Source organism: Mobula birostris, chromosome 9 (assembly GCF_030028105.1).
Source record: "Mobula birostris isolate sMobBir1 chromosome 9, sMobBir1.hap1, whole genome shotgun sequence".
Lineage (NCBI taxonomy): Eukaryota > Metazoa > Chordata > Chondrichthyes > Myliobatiformes > Myliobatidae > Mobula > Mobula birostris.
Genome location: NC_092378.1, coordinates 145575905 through 145590181, shown reverse-complemented (window position 1 = coordinate 145590181; position 14277 = coordinate 145575905). Strand labels below are relative to the sequence as shown.

The window sequence follows — 14277 nt, the reverse complement described above, 5'->3', positions numbered from 1 at the left end:
AGTTCAACTAAAGATAATGCTTGTGAGAAAATGGAAGCCAAGGGGCGAATATGAAGAGCTGGTTACCACTGGTTCAGATGATTTATTTATTAAGAAACAGTGCAGAATAGGCCCTTCAGGTCCCTTTGAGCTGCACCACCCAGCAATCCCCTGATTTAACTCTAGCCGAATCACGGGATGACTTACAACAACCAATTAACCTCCCAATCAGAATGTCTTTGGACTGTGGGGGAAACCCATATTGACAGGTGGAGAACGTACAAACTCCTTACGAGGCAGTGGCGGGAATTGAACCTGGGTCACCCGTGTGGTAAGGCGTTGTGCTTTACGCTACTGTGCCGCCCCACGGTACAATGGTGCAGCAGTAAGAGAGGAACTTGCTCAGTGGGGCTCGGTACTGATGATGTTTACCCTGACTGGGGTGTCCAAAACTACAGGCCACAGTCTCAGTACAAGGAGTCAGCTACCCCGTATCGAAACGGAATGATGGAGTCACACGGACCTTCGGCCCACACATTGACCAAGATGCCTAGAGAGGCCATTTATTTGCATTTGGTCCATATCCCTCTAAACCTTTCCTAACCATGTGCCCATCCAAGTGTCTCTTAAACCTTGTTAAATGTGTCTGCCTCAACCACTTTCTCTGGCAATTCATTCCATGTACGGATCACCCTCTGGGGGGAAAATTTGCTCCTCAAGTTCCCATCATATTACTTCCTTCTTACCCTAAACCAGGGGTTCCTTAAGGTTGTTGTAGCCGGGTTGGTAATGGGGAAAAGCTCCCACTACCTATTAAACACTCCCAATGGCGTGCATCTCAAATAGCCTCTGATAACCAAGTCCAGCTCCTGGCCTTCACATGTAGCTTAGCTACTAAGTCCAGTGGAACCATTTCTATTGACAGGAGAAGGGGCAAAGGTGGGTTAATGGTGCCTTAAACCCAGTCGCTTTGGGTGGATGGGGCTCGTCAGCCATGGTTGGCAGCTCGATTCGGTGAAGGAACACTCTGATCTCAAACCTCCGCTGCCTTACAGCTATACCCACACATGGGGAAGGCTTTGGGAGTAAACCCCGAGGGAAAGTCTGGAGCTGGGGTCCCTAAGGAAATCCTACGTTGAGTTCAATGTTGACTGATGCTGCTGGTGCCAAGCTCTATTATCTCTGCCGTTCCTTTGGATTCATCAGATGTGTGGGGAGGAGGTGGGCAACAGCTTGCTCTCCATATCGTACTGCCCTAGCTCATGTATCAAGACAGCTAGAATGCAATATCCATAGTCCACTCTGATTAATGGAGGCTCGCACTCACTCTCACTCTAGACCAAACTGGGGTCTATGGATTCCTTGGTTAATGGTAGGGGTCCATGGCGTAAAAGAGTTTGGGGCCCCCTGTCCTAAACCTATGCCCCCTAGTTTTTCATTGCGCAACCCTGGAGTGAGTTGGAGGCAATTCCGTGCAGACGTTAGACGCCAGTTTTAAAAAGTGAGCAAGGCCTGTTGGGTCTTGTCTGCGGAGCAGGATATTTCTTGGGTTAATAGTAACTAGGATGAAATAGCAAAGGCCAATAGAATGAAGCGGGGTTTGAGCAGAGCAGACATCGTGTGAGTGGACAGTGTTAGAGTGGTCAGGCTCAATGGGCTTGGGTGAGAACAAGCAAAGGCTAGAGTTTAAGTTTGAGAAGTTGGAGGCATAACAAGTGTAGGCAGGACGGTAGTTCAGGCAGTGGAATGCTCCTCCTGTGAGATGTGAGATTTCAGGGTACCTGACAGTCTCCCTGATGACTACGTCTGCAGAAAGTGCACCCACCTTCTGCTGCTAGCTGACAAGCTCTAGTAACTGGAACTGGAGCTAGATGCACTCAGGTAGACTCTCTGGGAGGTTGAAAACTTCATAGGTGAGTCTTTTACTGAGATGGTCACACCCAGAGTGCAGGGTTCAGACGGTAGGTGGGTGATCACAGGAGAAGTAAACAAATAAGCAGTCAGTACAGGCATCTCTTGAGTGTACTCCCCTCAGCGCCAGGAAATTATGTGGCCATGAAAGAGATGCCAGGATGGTGTGTTGCCTCCCAGGTGCTCGGGTCCAGGATGTGTCAGAGCGGCTGCAGAAGGTTGTCAAGGGGGAGGCTGGTGCACATTGGCACCAGTGACGTAGGTAGAAAGGGGAAGATGGGGCTGTGAGTATAGGGAGTTAGGGAAGAGGCTGAAGAACAAGACCTCCAGGGTAGTTAACTCAGAATTATTCCCAGTACCAGTCAGGGCAGGAACAGGATGGTAGTGCAGATGAGTGGGTGGCTGAGGAAGTGGTGCAGGGGGCAGGGTTTCAGATTTCTGGATCATTGGGATCCCTTCTGGGGAAGGTATGGCCCGTACAAAAAGGGCAGGTTACACCTAAACCCGAGGGGGACCAATATCGTTGTGGGCAAGTTTGCTAGAGCTATTGGGGGGAATGTTTAAACTACGTTATGTTGTCAAGGTGATGGGAACTGGAGTGACAGGGCTGAGGATACAGCAGCTGGTATACAAATCAATGTGCAGTGAGACTGTGAGGAAGGACGGGTAGATGATGGAAAAGATTGCAATCAGTGGGATGAGATGCAGTGTAACATGGGGGCAAAATTGAAAAGGGTGAAGAATACAGGAGTGAAGGTGTTATATTTGAACGAATGAATAAGGTAGATGATCTTGTAGTGCAGTTGGAGATTGGCTGGTATGACATTGTGGGCATCACTGAGACGTGGCTGAAAGAAGATCATTGTTGGGAGCTTAACATCTAAGGATACACCATGTATCAAAAGGACAGGCAAGTAGACAGAGTGTGTGAAGTGGCTCTGTTGGTAAAAAAAAAGAAATCAAATCCTTAGAAAGAGGTGACATAGGACTGGCAGAAAGTGTAGAATCTCCGTGGGTAGAGATTAGAAACTGCAAAGTGTAAAAAGACCTTGATGGGAGTTGTATACAGGCCTCCAAACAGTAGCCAGAATGTGGGCTACAACTGTATAAAGAGCAATGTGGCGATAGTCATGGGGGATTTCAATATGCAGGTAGACTGGGGAGATTAGGTTGGTGCTGGATCCCAAGAGAGGAAACCTGTAGAATGTCTATGAGATGGCTTTTTAGAACAGATTATGGCTGAACTCACTTGGGAAAAGTCAATTCTTGATTCGGTGTTGTGTAATGAACCAGATTTGGTTTAGGGAGCTTAAGGTAAAGGAACTCTAGGCAGACTCATCATAATATGATAAAATTCACTCTGCGATTTCAGAGGAAGAAGATGAAGTCAGATATATCAGTATTAGAGTGGAACAAAGGGAATTACAGAGGCATGAGAGAGGAACTGGCCAAAGATGATTGGAAGGGGACACGAGCAGTGACGATGGCAGAATAGCAGTGGCTGGAGTTTCTGGGAGAAATTCAGAGGCACTAGGTATATACATCTCAGGATGAAGATGTATTCTAAAGGCAACCATAGCTGACAAGAGAAGTCATAAAGAACATTAAAGCAGAAGAGAGGCATATAATAGAGTAAAAATTAATGGGAAGTTAGAAGATTTAGATGCTTTTAAAAAAACACCAGGAGACAACTAAAAAAGCCATAAGGAGGGAAAAGATAAAATATGAAGTTATGTTAGCCAATAATACCAAAGAGGATACCAACTGTTTTTTCAGATATAGAAAGTGTAAGAGAGAGGCAAGAGTAGATATCGGACCACTGGAAAGTGAAGCTGGAGAGCTAGTAATGGGACAAGGAAATAGTGGACGAACTAAATAAGTATTTTGCATCGGTCTTCACTGTGGAAAACACTAGCAGTATGGCAGAAGCTCAAGAATGTCGGGGGCAGAAGTGAGTACAATTGCTATTACTATGGAGAATTAACTTGGGAGATTGAAAGGTCTGAAGGTAGGTAAATCACCTGGATCAGATGGACTGCAACTCAGAGTTTGAAAGAGGTAGCTGAAGTGATTTTAGAGGCATTAGTAATGATCTTTCAAGAATCACTAGATTCTGCAGTGGTTCCAGAGGACTGGAAAGTTGTAAATGTCACTACACGCCTCTCCCCAGTTGGTATGGAAGGCAAATGTAACGTTAGCATTCATTTTGAAAGAACTAGAATATAATGGGCAGCATTGTAGCACAGTGGTTAGCACATCACTTCACAGTGTCGGGGACCCGGGTTTAATCCTCCCTGTAAGGAGTTTGTATGTTCTCCCTATGAGCATGTGGGTTTTCTCTGGGTGCCCTGGTTTCCTCTCAGAGTCCAAGTACGTACCGGTTGGTAAGTTAATTAGTTATTGTACATTGTCCAGTAACTAGTCTAGGACTAATTTGGGGATTGCTGGGCAGTATGGCATGATGGGCTGGAAGGGCCTATTCTGTACTGTAGTTCTATAAATAAATAAACAAACATGAGCAATGATGTGATGTTGAGACTTTATAAGGCATTGGTCAGATCACACTTGGAGTACTGTGAGCAGTTTTGGGCCTCTTATCTAAGAAAAGATGTGCTGGCATGAGAGAGGGTCCAGGGAATTTCATGTGAGTTATTCTGGAAATTGAAGGGTTAATGTATATTTGATGACTTTGGGTCTGTACTCACTGGAGTTTAGAGCAATGAGGAGGTTCTCATGGAAACCTATTTAATATTGAAAGGCCTGGATATAATGGATGTGGAGAGGATGTTTCTTATAGCGGGTAAGTCTAGGACCTGAGGGCACGGGATGTCCATTTAGAGCAGACTTGCCTGAGCCAGAGGGTGTTGAATCTGTGGAATACATAGCCACAGACAGCTGTGGAGGCTAAGTCACTGACTATACATGAAGCAGTGGTTGACAGGTTGTTGGTTAGTCGGGGTGTCAAAGGTTATGGTCAATGTCACTTCGATCACATTTCTCCCCCATTCTGATGTTTGCTCTGAACCTCTTGACCGTGCCTGCATGCTGTTATGCATTGAGTCGTTGCCACGTGATTGGTTGTTTAGATATTTGCATTAATAAGCAGGTGTACAGCTGTACCTCGTAAAGTGGCCACTGAATGCAATTCTTGGTCACAGGAGAGACTCTGCAAATGATGACAAATTGAGCAACACATAGAAAATGCTGGAGGACCTCAGTAAGTCAGGCAGCATCTATGGAGGGGTAGAAACAGTTACCTGGGACCAGAACGGTTGATTGTTTATTTTCCTCCATAGATTCAGCCTGACCTGCTGAGTTCCTCCGGTACTTTCATGTTATTCCTGGAGAAGTCTGTGTCTGCAGCACCACCTGCTGTATTCCTGGGGGATTGACTGAAATTGCCACAGCTTAATTTGTAACCAATAAAAAAGCATGAACTAACATGTCAATCAGAACATAAACCACTTCCAAAGCTTATAATAAGTAGCTCACACAAAAACGTGGAAATCTGCAGGTGCTGGAAAGCCAAGACCGCACACACAAAATGCTTTAGGAGCGCAGCAGGTCAGGCAGCATCTATGAAAGTGAATAGATCGTTGACGTCTCGGGCTGAGACCCTTCTTCAGGTCTGAGAATGAAGGGGGAAGACGCCAGAGTAAAAAGGCAGGAGGGGAGGGGAAAGAGGCTCGCTAGGAGATGATAGGTGAAGTCAGGTGGGAGGGAAAGGTCAAAGGCTGAAGGAGGAGGAATGTGACAGGAAAGGAGAGTGGACCATAGGAGAAAGGGAAGGAGGAGGGGATGAGATTGATCTCGGCCTGAAATATCGATGCTTTGGAACTGCAGCATTCCGCAGACTTTCCCGTGTTTATAAATACGTAGCTGTCCTGTTAGAAACTGTACTCTCCTACCAATCTCAGAACCTGAACAACTCTGATTACTGAAGTAACTGCTCTTCGCGTTCTAATTTTTAGTCACCTGCATTCCTCACCCTTCCCTAGCCACCTGCACGACCTTTTTATGTCATATTGAGTTTATTCAACTCCTGAGCAATTCAAGAGAGGGGATGGCCACATGGAAGGGAAAGTACAAGAGGATACCATCATCTAGAAATTTATTCCCAACTGGTCACACTAAATCTGTTACGCTATCATATTGAAGCTGCGATAATCTATCATATGACCATTCTGAAATGCTGATAGTTCAGCAGTAGGCTGCCTCATCTGCTAATATTTGCTGCACACCTTTCCCAGTCCCTGGTTCCTATGGTCCCTCTCACTCACTGGGTCCCTGGTTCCCACATTCTCTTGCGACTTACTGGGCTCTCATTAAACTTCAACACAAGAGATTCTGCAGATGTTGGAAACCCAGAGAGACACACAAAATGCTGGAGTAACTCAGCAGGTCAGGTAGCATCTACGGAGAGGTATAAACAGTCGACGTTTTGGGCCAAGACCTTTCATCAGGACTCATGAAGGGTCTCAGACCAAAACATCGACTATTTTTTCCTCCTCATAGATACCCCCGTCTGACCTGCTGTGTGTTCCTCTAGCATTTTGTGTGTGTTGCTCGCATTAAACTTGCTAGGTTCATTGTGAATTCTATTGTAGCACTGTGTAACATATCAACAAAAAAGTGAATTCAAAATCTGTTGTGTTATTAATAGGAGTAACGTCCAGTGCTCTAAACATCTATTAACCTAGCCCCACCAGAGTCTCGATTATCTGTGTTTTATTTACTCAGTGTCTGAAATTAATTCTACTGAAGTCAAAGACCTTTGAAATCAAGAAATAATTCAGGGAATGACTTTCCAGATGCAGACTCTTCCCACGGAATCCCACTGTTATCAGACTCTTGAATGGATATCTTGCACAATAAGATGGGCCGTTGAGCTCATAGTGATATCGCACGTTATCGATGATCTGATCAGAACTTTGCTGGTAGCTTTTACACTTTATTCTGCGTTGCTATTGTTTTACCTTGATCTAGCTCAACGAGTTGGCCTACTAAAACGGTAATGTAAGACAAGCTTTTCACCGTATCTTGGTGCATGTGACAATAATAAACCGTTAATCAAAAATTGGTCTTTTGTTTCTGTTACTAAAGCCATCCCTGAGGCCGCCAGCTGTTGTATCACCACTATGCAATTGGCTCCAAAGGATTGAGAGAGGCTGCAGACGGCTGTAGTCTCAGCCATCTCCATCATGGTCTAAACCCTCCCTACCTTCGAGGACATCTTCAAAAGGCGATGTGTAAAGAACGTAGCATTCATCATTAAGGGCCCTCACTACTCGGGATATCCCCTCTACTCATTACTACCATCGGGAGGAGGTTCAGGAGCCTAAAGATCCACACTCAACATTTTAGTAACAGCTTCGTCTCCTTTGCCATAGGATTTATGAACGGCCTATTAATACTATAGAATGGATACTACAGAGAGAGTGCAGAGGAGATTTACAAGGATGTTGCCTGGATTCGGGAACATGCCTTATGTGACTAGGTTGAGTGAACTTGGCCTTTTCTCCTTGGAGCAATGGAGGATGAGAGGTGACCTGATAGAGGTGTATAAGATGATGAGAGGCATTGACCGTGTGGACAGTCGGAGGCTTTTTCCCAGGGCTGCAATGGCTAACACAAGGGGGCATAGTTTTAAGATGCTTGGAAGTAAGTACAAGGGGGATGTCAGAGGTAAGTTTTTCACACAGAGAGTGGTGGGTGCGTGGAATGCACTGCCAGCAACGGTGGTAAAGGTGGATACAATAGGGTCTTTTAAGAGACTCGTAGATAGGTACATGGAGCTTAGAAAAATAGAGGGCTCTGGGGTAGGGAAATTCTAGGCAGCTTTTAGAGCAGGTTACATGGTTGGCACAACATTGTGGGCTGAAGGACCTGTAATGTGCTGTAGATTTCTATGTTCTAATTAATTTATTTTAACTTATAATTTTTTATATCTTGCACTTTTTTGCTGCCATAAAGCAACACTTTTCAGGACATTTGTCAGTGATAAGAAACCTGATTCAAATTCTGGTGGCCTGTCACCTCAACCCGTGAGTCACGGGCATCAACTGCACCTTGAGTCCTCATCTACAGTGGGTGGTAGGACCTGCCAGGTCCAGGGGAACGAGTGGGGGTGACCAGACTCCACAATGCTATCCCATCTCTGAGGTACTTCCTGCTGGCCTCAGTGGCAACAATCTTTGTGCTTACTGGGGTGTGACAGATTATCGCGAAGGACCGTCCGAACTCCTTACTGTTACTTACCCCAGTGTTACACCTGCCCATACACCTCCTCCCTTACCACCATTCGGGGCTGGAAACTGTCTTTCCAGCTGAGGCAACACTTCGCCTGTGAGTCTGTTGGAGTCATTTACTGTAACTGGTGTTCGTGGTGCGGCTTCCTCTACAGCGGTGAGACCCGACCTAGACCAGGGGACCGCTTTATCGAGCAACTAGGTTCCATTCGCAGCAGTCCGGATTTTCCGGTGGCCACTCATTTTAGTTCTATTTCCCATTCCCATTCCCACATGTTGGTCCATGGCTGTCTCTACTGACACGATGAGACAACTCTCATGACATTTGTCAGTGATACAAAACCTGATTCTGATTCTGGCGGCATTTTGCAACACTTCGCGTTCTGGGTAGCCTCCAACCTGATGGCATGAACATCAAGTTCTCCTTCTTCTGGTAATTTCTCCCCCTCCCCCTTCTCTCCTTTTCCATTCCCCATTCTGGCTTCCCTCTTACCCTTTCTCTCTCCTCAACTGTCCATCACCTCGTGGTACACTTTGGAAGGACAAACTCCAAGGCAGAGTACAAAGTAAATGGCAGGATACTTGGTAGTGTGGAAGAGCAGAGGGATCTGGGGATACATGTCCACAGATCCCTGAAAGTTGCCTCACAGGTAGATAGGGTAGTTAAGAAAGCTTATGGGGTGTTAGCTTTCATAAGTCGAGGGATACAGTTTAAGAGTCACGATGTAATGATGCAGCTCTATAAAACTCTGGTTAGGCCACACTTGGAGTACTGTGTCCAGTTCTGGTCACCTCACTATAGGAAGGATGTGGAAGCATTGGAAAGGGTACAGAGGAGATTTACCAGGATGCTGCCTGGTTTAGAAAGTATGCATTATGATCAGAGATTAAGGGAGCTAGGGCTTTACTCTTTGGAGAGAAGGAGGATGAGAGGAGACATGATAGAGGTGTACAAGATAATAAGAGGAATAGATAGAGTGGATAGCCAGCGCCTCTTCCCCAGGGCACCACTGCTCAATACAAGAGGACATGGCTTTAAGGTAAGGGGTGGGAAGTTCAAGGGGGATATTAGAGGAAGGTTTCTTACTCAGAGAGTGGTTAGGGCGTGGAATACACTGCCTGAGTCAGTGGTGGAGGCAGATACACTAGAGAAATTTAAAAGACTACTAGACAGGTATATGGAGGAATTTAAGGTGGGGGATTATATGGGAGGCAGGGGTTGAGGGTCAGCACAACAATGTGGGCCGAAGGGCCTGTACTGTACTATTCTATGTTCTATGTTCTACCTCCCTTTAGTGCTCCTGATCTTTCCCTTTCTCCAATGATCCACTCTCCTCTCCTATCAGATTCCTTCTTCTTCAGCCCTTTATTTCTTCCACCAATCACCTTCCAACTTCTCACTTCTTCCCCCTTCTCCCACACGCCCACATTCCCCCTCACCTGGCTTCACCTATCACCGTCCAGCTCATATCCTTCTCCTCCCCCAACTTTCTTATTCTGTCTTCTTCTTACTTCTTTTCCAGTCCTGATTAAGTGCCTCAGCCCAAAATATCGACTCTTTATTCCTCTCCATAGATGCTGCCTGATTAGCTGAGTTCCTTTAGCATTGTTGGTGCGTTGCTCAAGATTACTAGCAGCTGCAGAATCTCTTGTGCTTATTATTGTGAAGGGCGCTGACATATTAGAGAAGATTGTCGAATTCAGTGGTAAGCCCTGGAGGACTGGCGTCCCCCGGTGTAATCACAAACGTCCAGTTTTTATAAAAGCTGATGTAAAATATTTCACTCACTGTAATAACGTCTCCCGTCTTCACGTTAAGGCTGGTCAGGTCATAGTTATTACAGTAGTCCTTTACCGCCCTGACCTGCAGGGCCGCTGAGGCATCTGCAAGGACGAAAAGAAGATCCATTATCAGAGGGAGATGGCTGGGGATCGCACCTCTTCGAGTCACAGAGCCTTACCACACAGAAACTGGCCCTTCGTCCCACTGAGTCTGTGCTGAGCATGAGTACCCATTTACACTGGTCCCATTCTATCTCTCCCCACATTCCCAACCCTACCCCCCCTGCCCGAGATTATATCTCTCACCCAGGCACTGGGGACAATTCACAACAGACAAGCACCTGGAGGAAACCCGCACAGCTACGGGGTGCCGTGCAAACTTCATGCCGACGGTCCTGGAAGTCAGGATTGAACCTGGGTTGCTAGAACAGTGAAGATGCAGCTCTTCCAGTCAGGTTGCTGTGGTGGACTGCCTTGTTGTGGGCAATAGGAAGTGAACTGTCTCCTCTCAACACCAACAGCACCCCAGCCAGTGCCTACCATCCATCTCATTCTCCCACTCCACCATCTGGTTCCACCCCCTTCGTGTGTCCACGAACCTCTGAGCATCTGTTTGATTTCTTTGCTTGCTTGCGTTGCGGTGAATTGGTGAACGATGTCCAGGGCGGTCTGGTTGTAGGTGTTCTTGATATGTGCATTAACTCCTCCCTGAAAAGAAAAATAAATCGGCAACAGCTCTAATGTCTGTGTGCAAACAAAATGCTGGAGGAACCCAGCAGGCCAGGCAGCATCTATGGAAAGGAGTAAACAGTCGACGTTTCGGGCTGAGACCCTTCATCAAGACTGAGAGGGAACGGTCAATCCATGGCCGCCTCTTGTGCCAAGATGAGGCCACCCTCAGGGTGGAGGAGCAACACCTTATAATCCTTCTGGGTACCCTCCAACCTGATGGTATGAATATTGATTTCTCCTTCTGGTGAAAAAATTCCCCCCCCCCCCCCATTCCCCACTGACTTTTTACTTCTTCTCACCTGCCTATTACTTCCCCTGGACTCCCTCCTCCTTCCCTTTCTCCTATAGTCCCCTCTCCTCTCCTATCAGATTCTTTCTTATCCAGCCCTTAACCTTTCCCACCCACCTGGCTACACCCATCACCTTCCAGCTTGCCTCTCCCCCCCTCCCTCACTTTTAATTCCGGCATCTCCCCACTTCCCTCTCAGTCCTGAAGGAGCGTCTCGGCCCGAAACGTTGATTGTTTACTCTTTTCCCACAGATGCTGCCCGACCTGCTGAGTTCCTCCAGCACTTTGTGTGTGTTGCTTGGATCTCCAGTGTCTGCAGACTTTCTCTTGTTTATAACATCTCTATGGTGCTTCTTAACAGAGCAAAAGCCCTAATTTTCACAAGGGCATTACCAAGCTCTGACTGATTGCCAGGGACAGACCAAAAGCTTGAATAGACAGATTTTAAGGTTGCCTTAAAGGAAGAAAAAGAAAGATAAAAGATAAAGATTAACTTTATTTACACGGTCACGGGAAGAACGACCGTACTCCTTACAGACAAGGTCAGGGACCAAATCCTGATCTTATAGCTGGCTCTGTAAAACGATTGTGCTAACCGGAAGGGAAGCTTTAAGGAGTGAATTCCAAAGTGTAGTACTAAAGTAGCTGAATGCCTGGTTATTGCAAACTAGGGCTGTCCTTGAGTTAGATATCTTGGAGGGCGGTGTGGCTGGAAAAGTAAATTGGGACTAATGAAAAATTCAGTGAATTGTGACTAATTCACTAGGGACAAATGAAAAGTTTGGTTAATTGGGACTAATTAGGAGGAGGAGAAGATGGCAGCGCGACGCAGCTTGCGCGGCATCTCCAGTGAATGATATCTGTTATCTGTCAAGTAGGGTGCCGTGCACAATCCTGATCTGATGGAGACAGACGTGAGAGAACGGAGGAACATCTGAAATGCCTTTTTCGCTGCTATTGTTACTGTGCGATCCTGAATCTCTGGAGGGGAAGGCCCTGAGTCCTCGGGACGGGGTCAAAGCGCTTGGCAGAGATGGTGCTGGGTGCTTGGTGTCAGAGGGCTGGTCGGAGGCTCGAAGTTTTCGGATGGCCTCAGTGTCGGCTGTGGTCGGGTGCTTCCAATGCATTGACAGTTGTCGGTGACTGGAGGTTTATGGCGGGGGGGTTTCTCCCTTCTGCTATCGGGACTATCGGGAGTCGTTCGGAACTTGGAGACTTTTTTTACCATTCCCATGGTCCGCTCTTTATCAAATTATGGTATTGTTTTGCACTGCTGTAACTATATGTTATAGTTATGTGGTCTTGTCAGTGTTAGTCTTTGGTTTGTCCTGGTTTTTTGTGATATCACTCCGGAGGAACATTGTATCATTTCTTAATGCATGCATGCATTTCTAAATGACAATAAACGAGGACTGAGTGTCCTCATAATCTAATTCACTGGGTCTAATGAAAAGTTTGGTTAATTGGGACTAATTCATCAGGGGCTAATGAAAAGGAAGGGAAGTGTTTAATGGGGGGGGGTTTGGTCAGTGTGCTGGCTGAAATTAAGACAAGTGCAGCAAGAGTGGCGGACACATTACAGTCTACAGAGAATAGAACTAGTGAGGACAACTCAAATAGTATTCTCAGCATTTAAAGTGTGCAGCTATAGTAAAGTCAAAACCAGAATGCTGCACACCTTAAATGCTGAGAATACCATTTTGCTGCAGCAGTGCAATACATAAAATATACTATAATGTGTATTAATAAATATAAATGTACTATATTTATATATGTATATATGTGTCAGAAGTGGAAAGTGATGCTGAGCCAAAAGACCGGTTATGACCTTACTGCATGGTAGAATAGATGTAAGGAATCGAATGACACACTTCAGCTTCTCTTTTTTACACACACACATACACACATATGTATAGAAAGAAAGAGCTGTATAAATAGATAAATAATATTCAGTTCTGTGCAAAAGTCTCAGGCACATATCAGTCTCAGCGAGGGTGTCTAAAACTTTTGCACAGTACTGTAGTAATTTTATGTATTGCACTGTACTGCTGCTACAAAATAAAAACCAAATTTCATGACATATGTGAGTGATGATAAACCTGAATCTGATTTGGGTCTCTTTTGTGGACTGAGAGGGGGAAGGGGACAGGGAGAGGGGAATCATGGTTGGGAAAAGGGGAAGGGAGCAGGAAGAATGATCAATAAACCAATTGTTTGGAATCAAATGACCTTGGAAACATAGAAACACAGAAAACCTACAGCACAATACAGGCCTTTTGGCCCACAATGCTGTGCCGAACATGTAGTTACTTTAGAAATTACCTAGGGTTACCCATACCCTCTATTTTTCTAAGCTCTGTGTACCTGTCCAGGAGCCTCTTAAAAGACCCTATTGTATCCGCCTGCACCACCATCATCGGCAGCCCATTCCGCTCACTCACCACTCTGCGTAAAAAAACTTACCCCTGACAACTCCTCTGTACCTACTTCCAAGCACCTTAAAACTGTGCCCTCTCGTTCTAGCCATTTCAGCCCTGGGAAAAAGCCTCTGACTATCCATATGATCATTGCCTCTCATCATCTTATACACCTCTATCAGATCACCTCTCACTCTCTGCCGCTCCATGGAGAAAAGGCCAAGTTCACTCAACCTGTTCTCATAAGGCATGCTCCCCAATCCAGGTAACATCCTTGTAAATCTCCTCTGCACCCTTTCTATAGTTTTCACGTCCTTCCTGTAGTGAGATGACTAGAACTGAGCACAGTACTCCAAGAGGGGTCTGACCAGGGTTCTATATAGCTATAACATTACCTCTCGGCTCTTAAACTCAATCCCACAGTTGACAAAGGCCAATGCACCATATGCCTTCTTAACCACAGAGTCAACCTGCGCAGCAGCTTTGAGTGTCCTGTGGACTCGGACCCCAAGATCCCTCTGATCCTCCACACTGCCAAGAAAGACCTTGCCTGGTGTCTCAGGACTAGGTTTGTTGTCACATGCTCCATCCCCCCCCAAGCCCCTGGCACAGCTTCTCTGCCACCAGTCCCATACCCCTCCCGCTGTGCAACACCTTCACCAGTCCCAACATCCTTTTCTCACGCCAGATTGACAAACTCGCTCTCTGTTAACAAATTTCACGTCACATGCCGGTGATAATAAACCTGATTCTAATTCTGCTCCACATTGACAAAGGCACCCTAGCTGTATATATGTTCCTAAATTATTGAGTGTCTGTACCTCCTCCCTGATGGTAGCAATGAAAAGAGGGCATGCTCAGGGTGATGGGGTCCTTAATGATGCATGCTATCTTTTTGAGACATTGCCTTTTGAAGATG

The 14277-nt window shown here is 46.0% G+C and overlaps 1 protein-coding gene across 4 annotated transcripts in view; it reads right to left on the bottom strand.

The window, feature by feature from the left end:
• Positions 1-14277, bottom strand: part of caskin1 (CASK interacting protein 1) — a 732522-nt gene that overhangs the window by 110351 nt on the left and 607894 nt on the right. For all 4 annotated transcript variants that reach the window (XM_072269050.1, XM_072269053.1, XM_072269054.1 and 1 more), the window contains exons 8-9: positions 10520-10628; positions 9928-10022 (exon numbers count right to left, since the gene is read on the bottom strand). In XM_072269050.1, coding sequence (XP_072125151.1) covers positions 9928-10022; positions 10520-10628 — 204 coding nt within the window. The remainder of the gene's footprint in view (positions 1-9927; positions 10023-10519; positions 10629-14277) is intronic.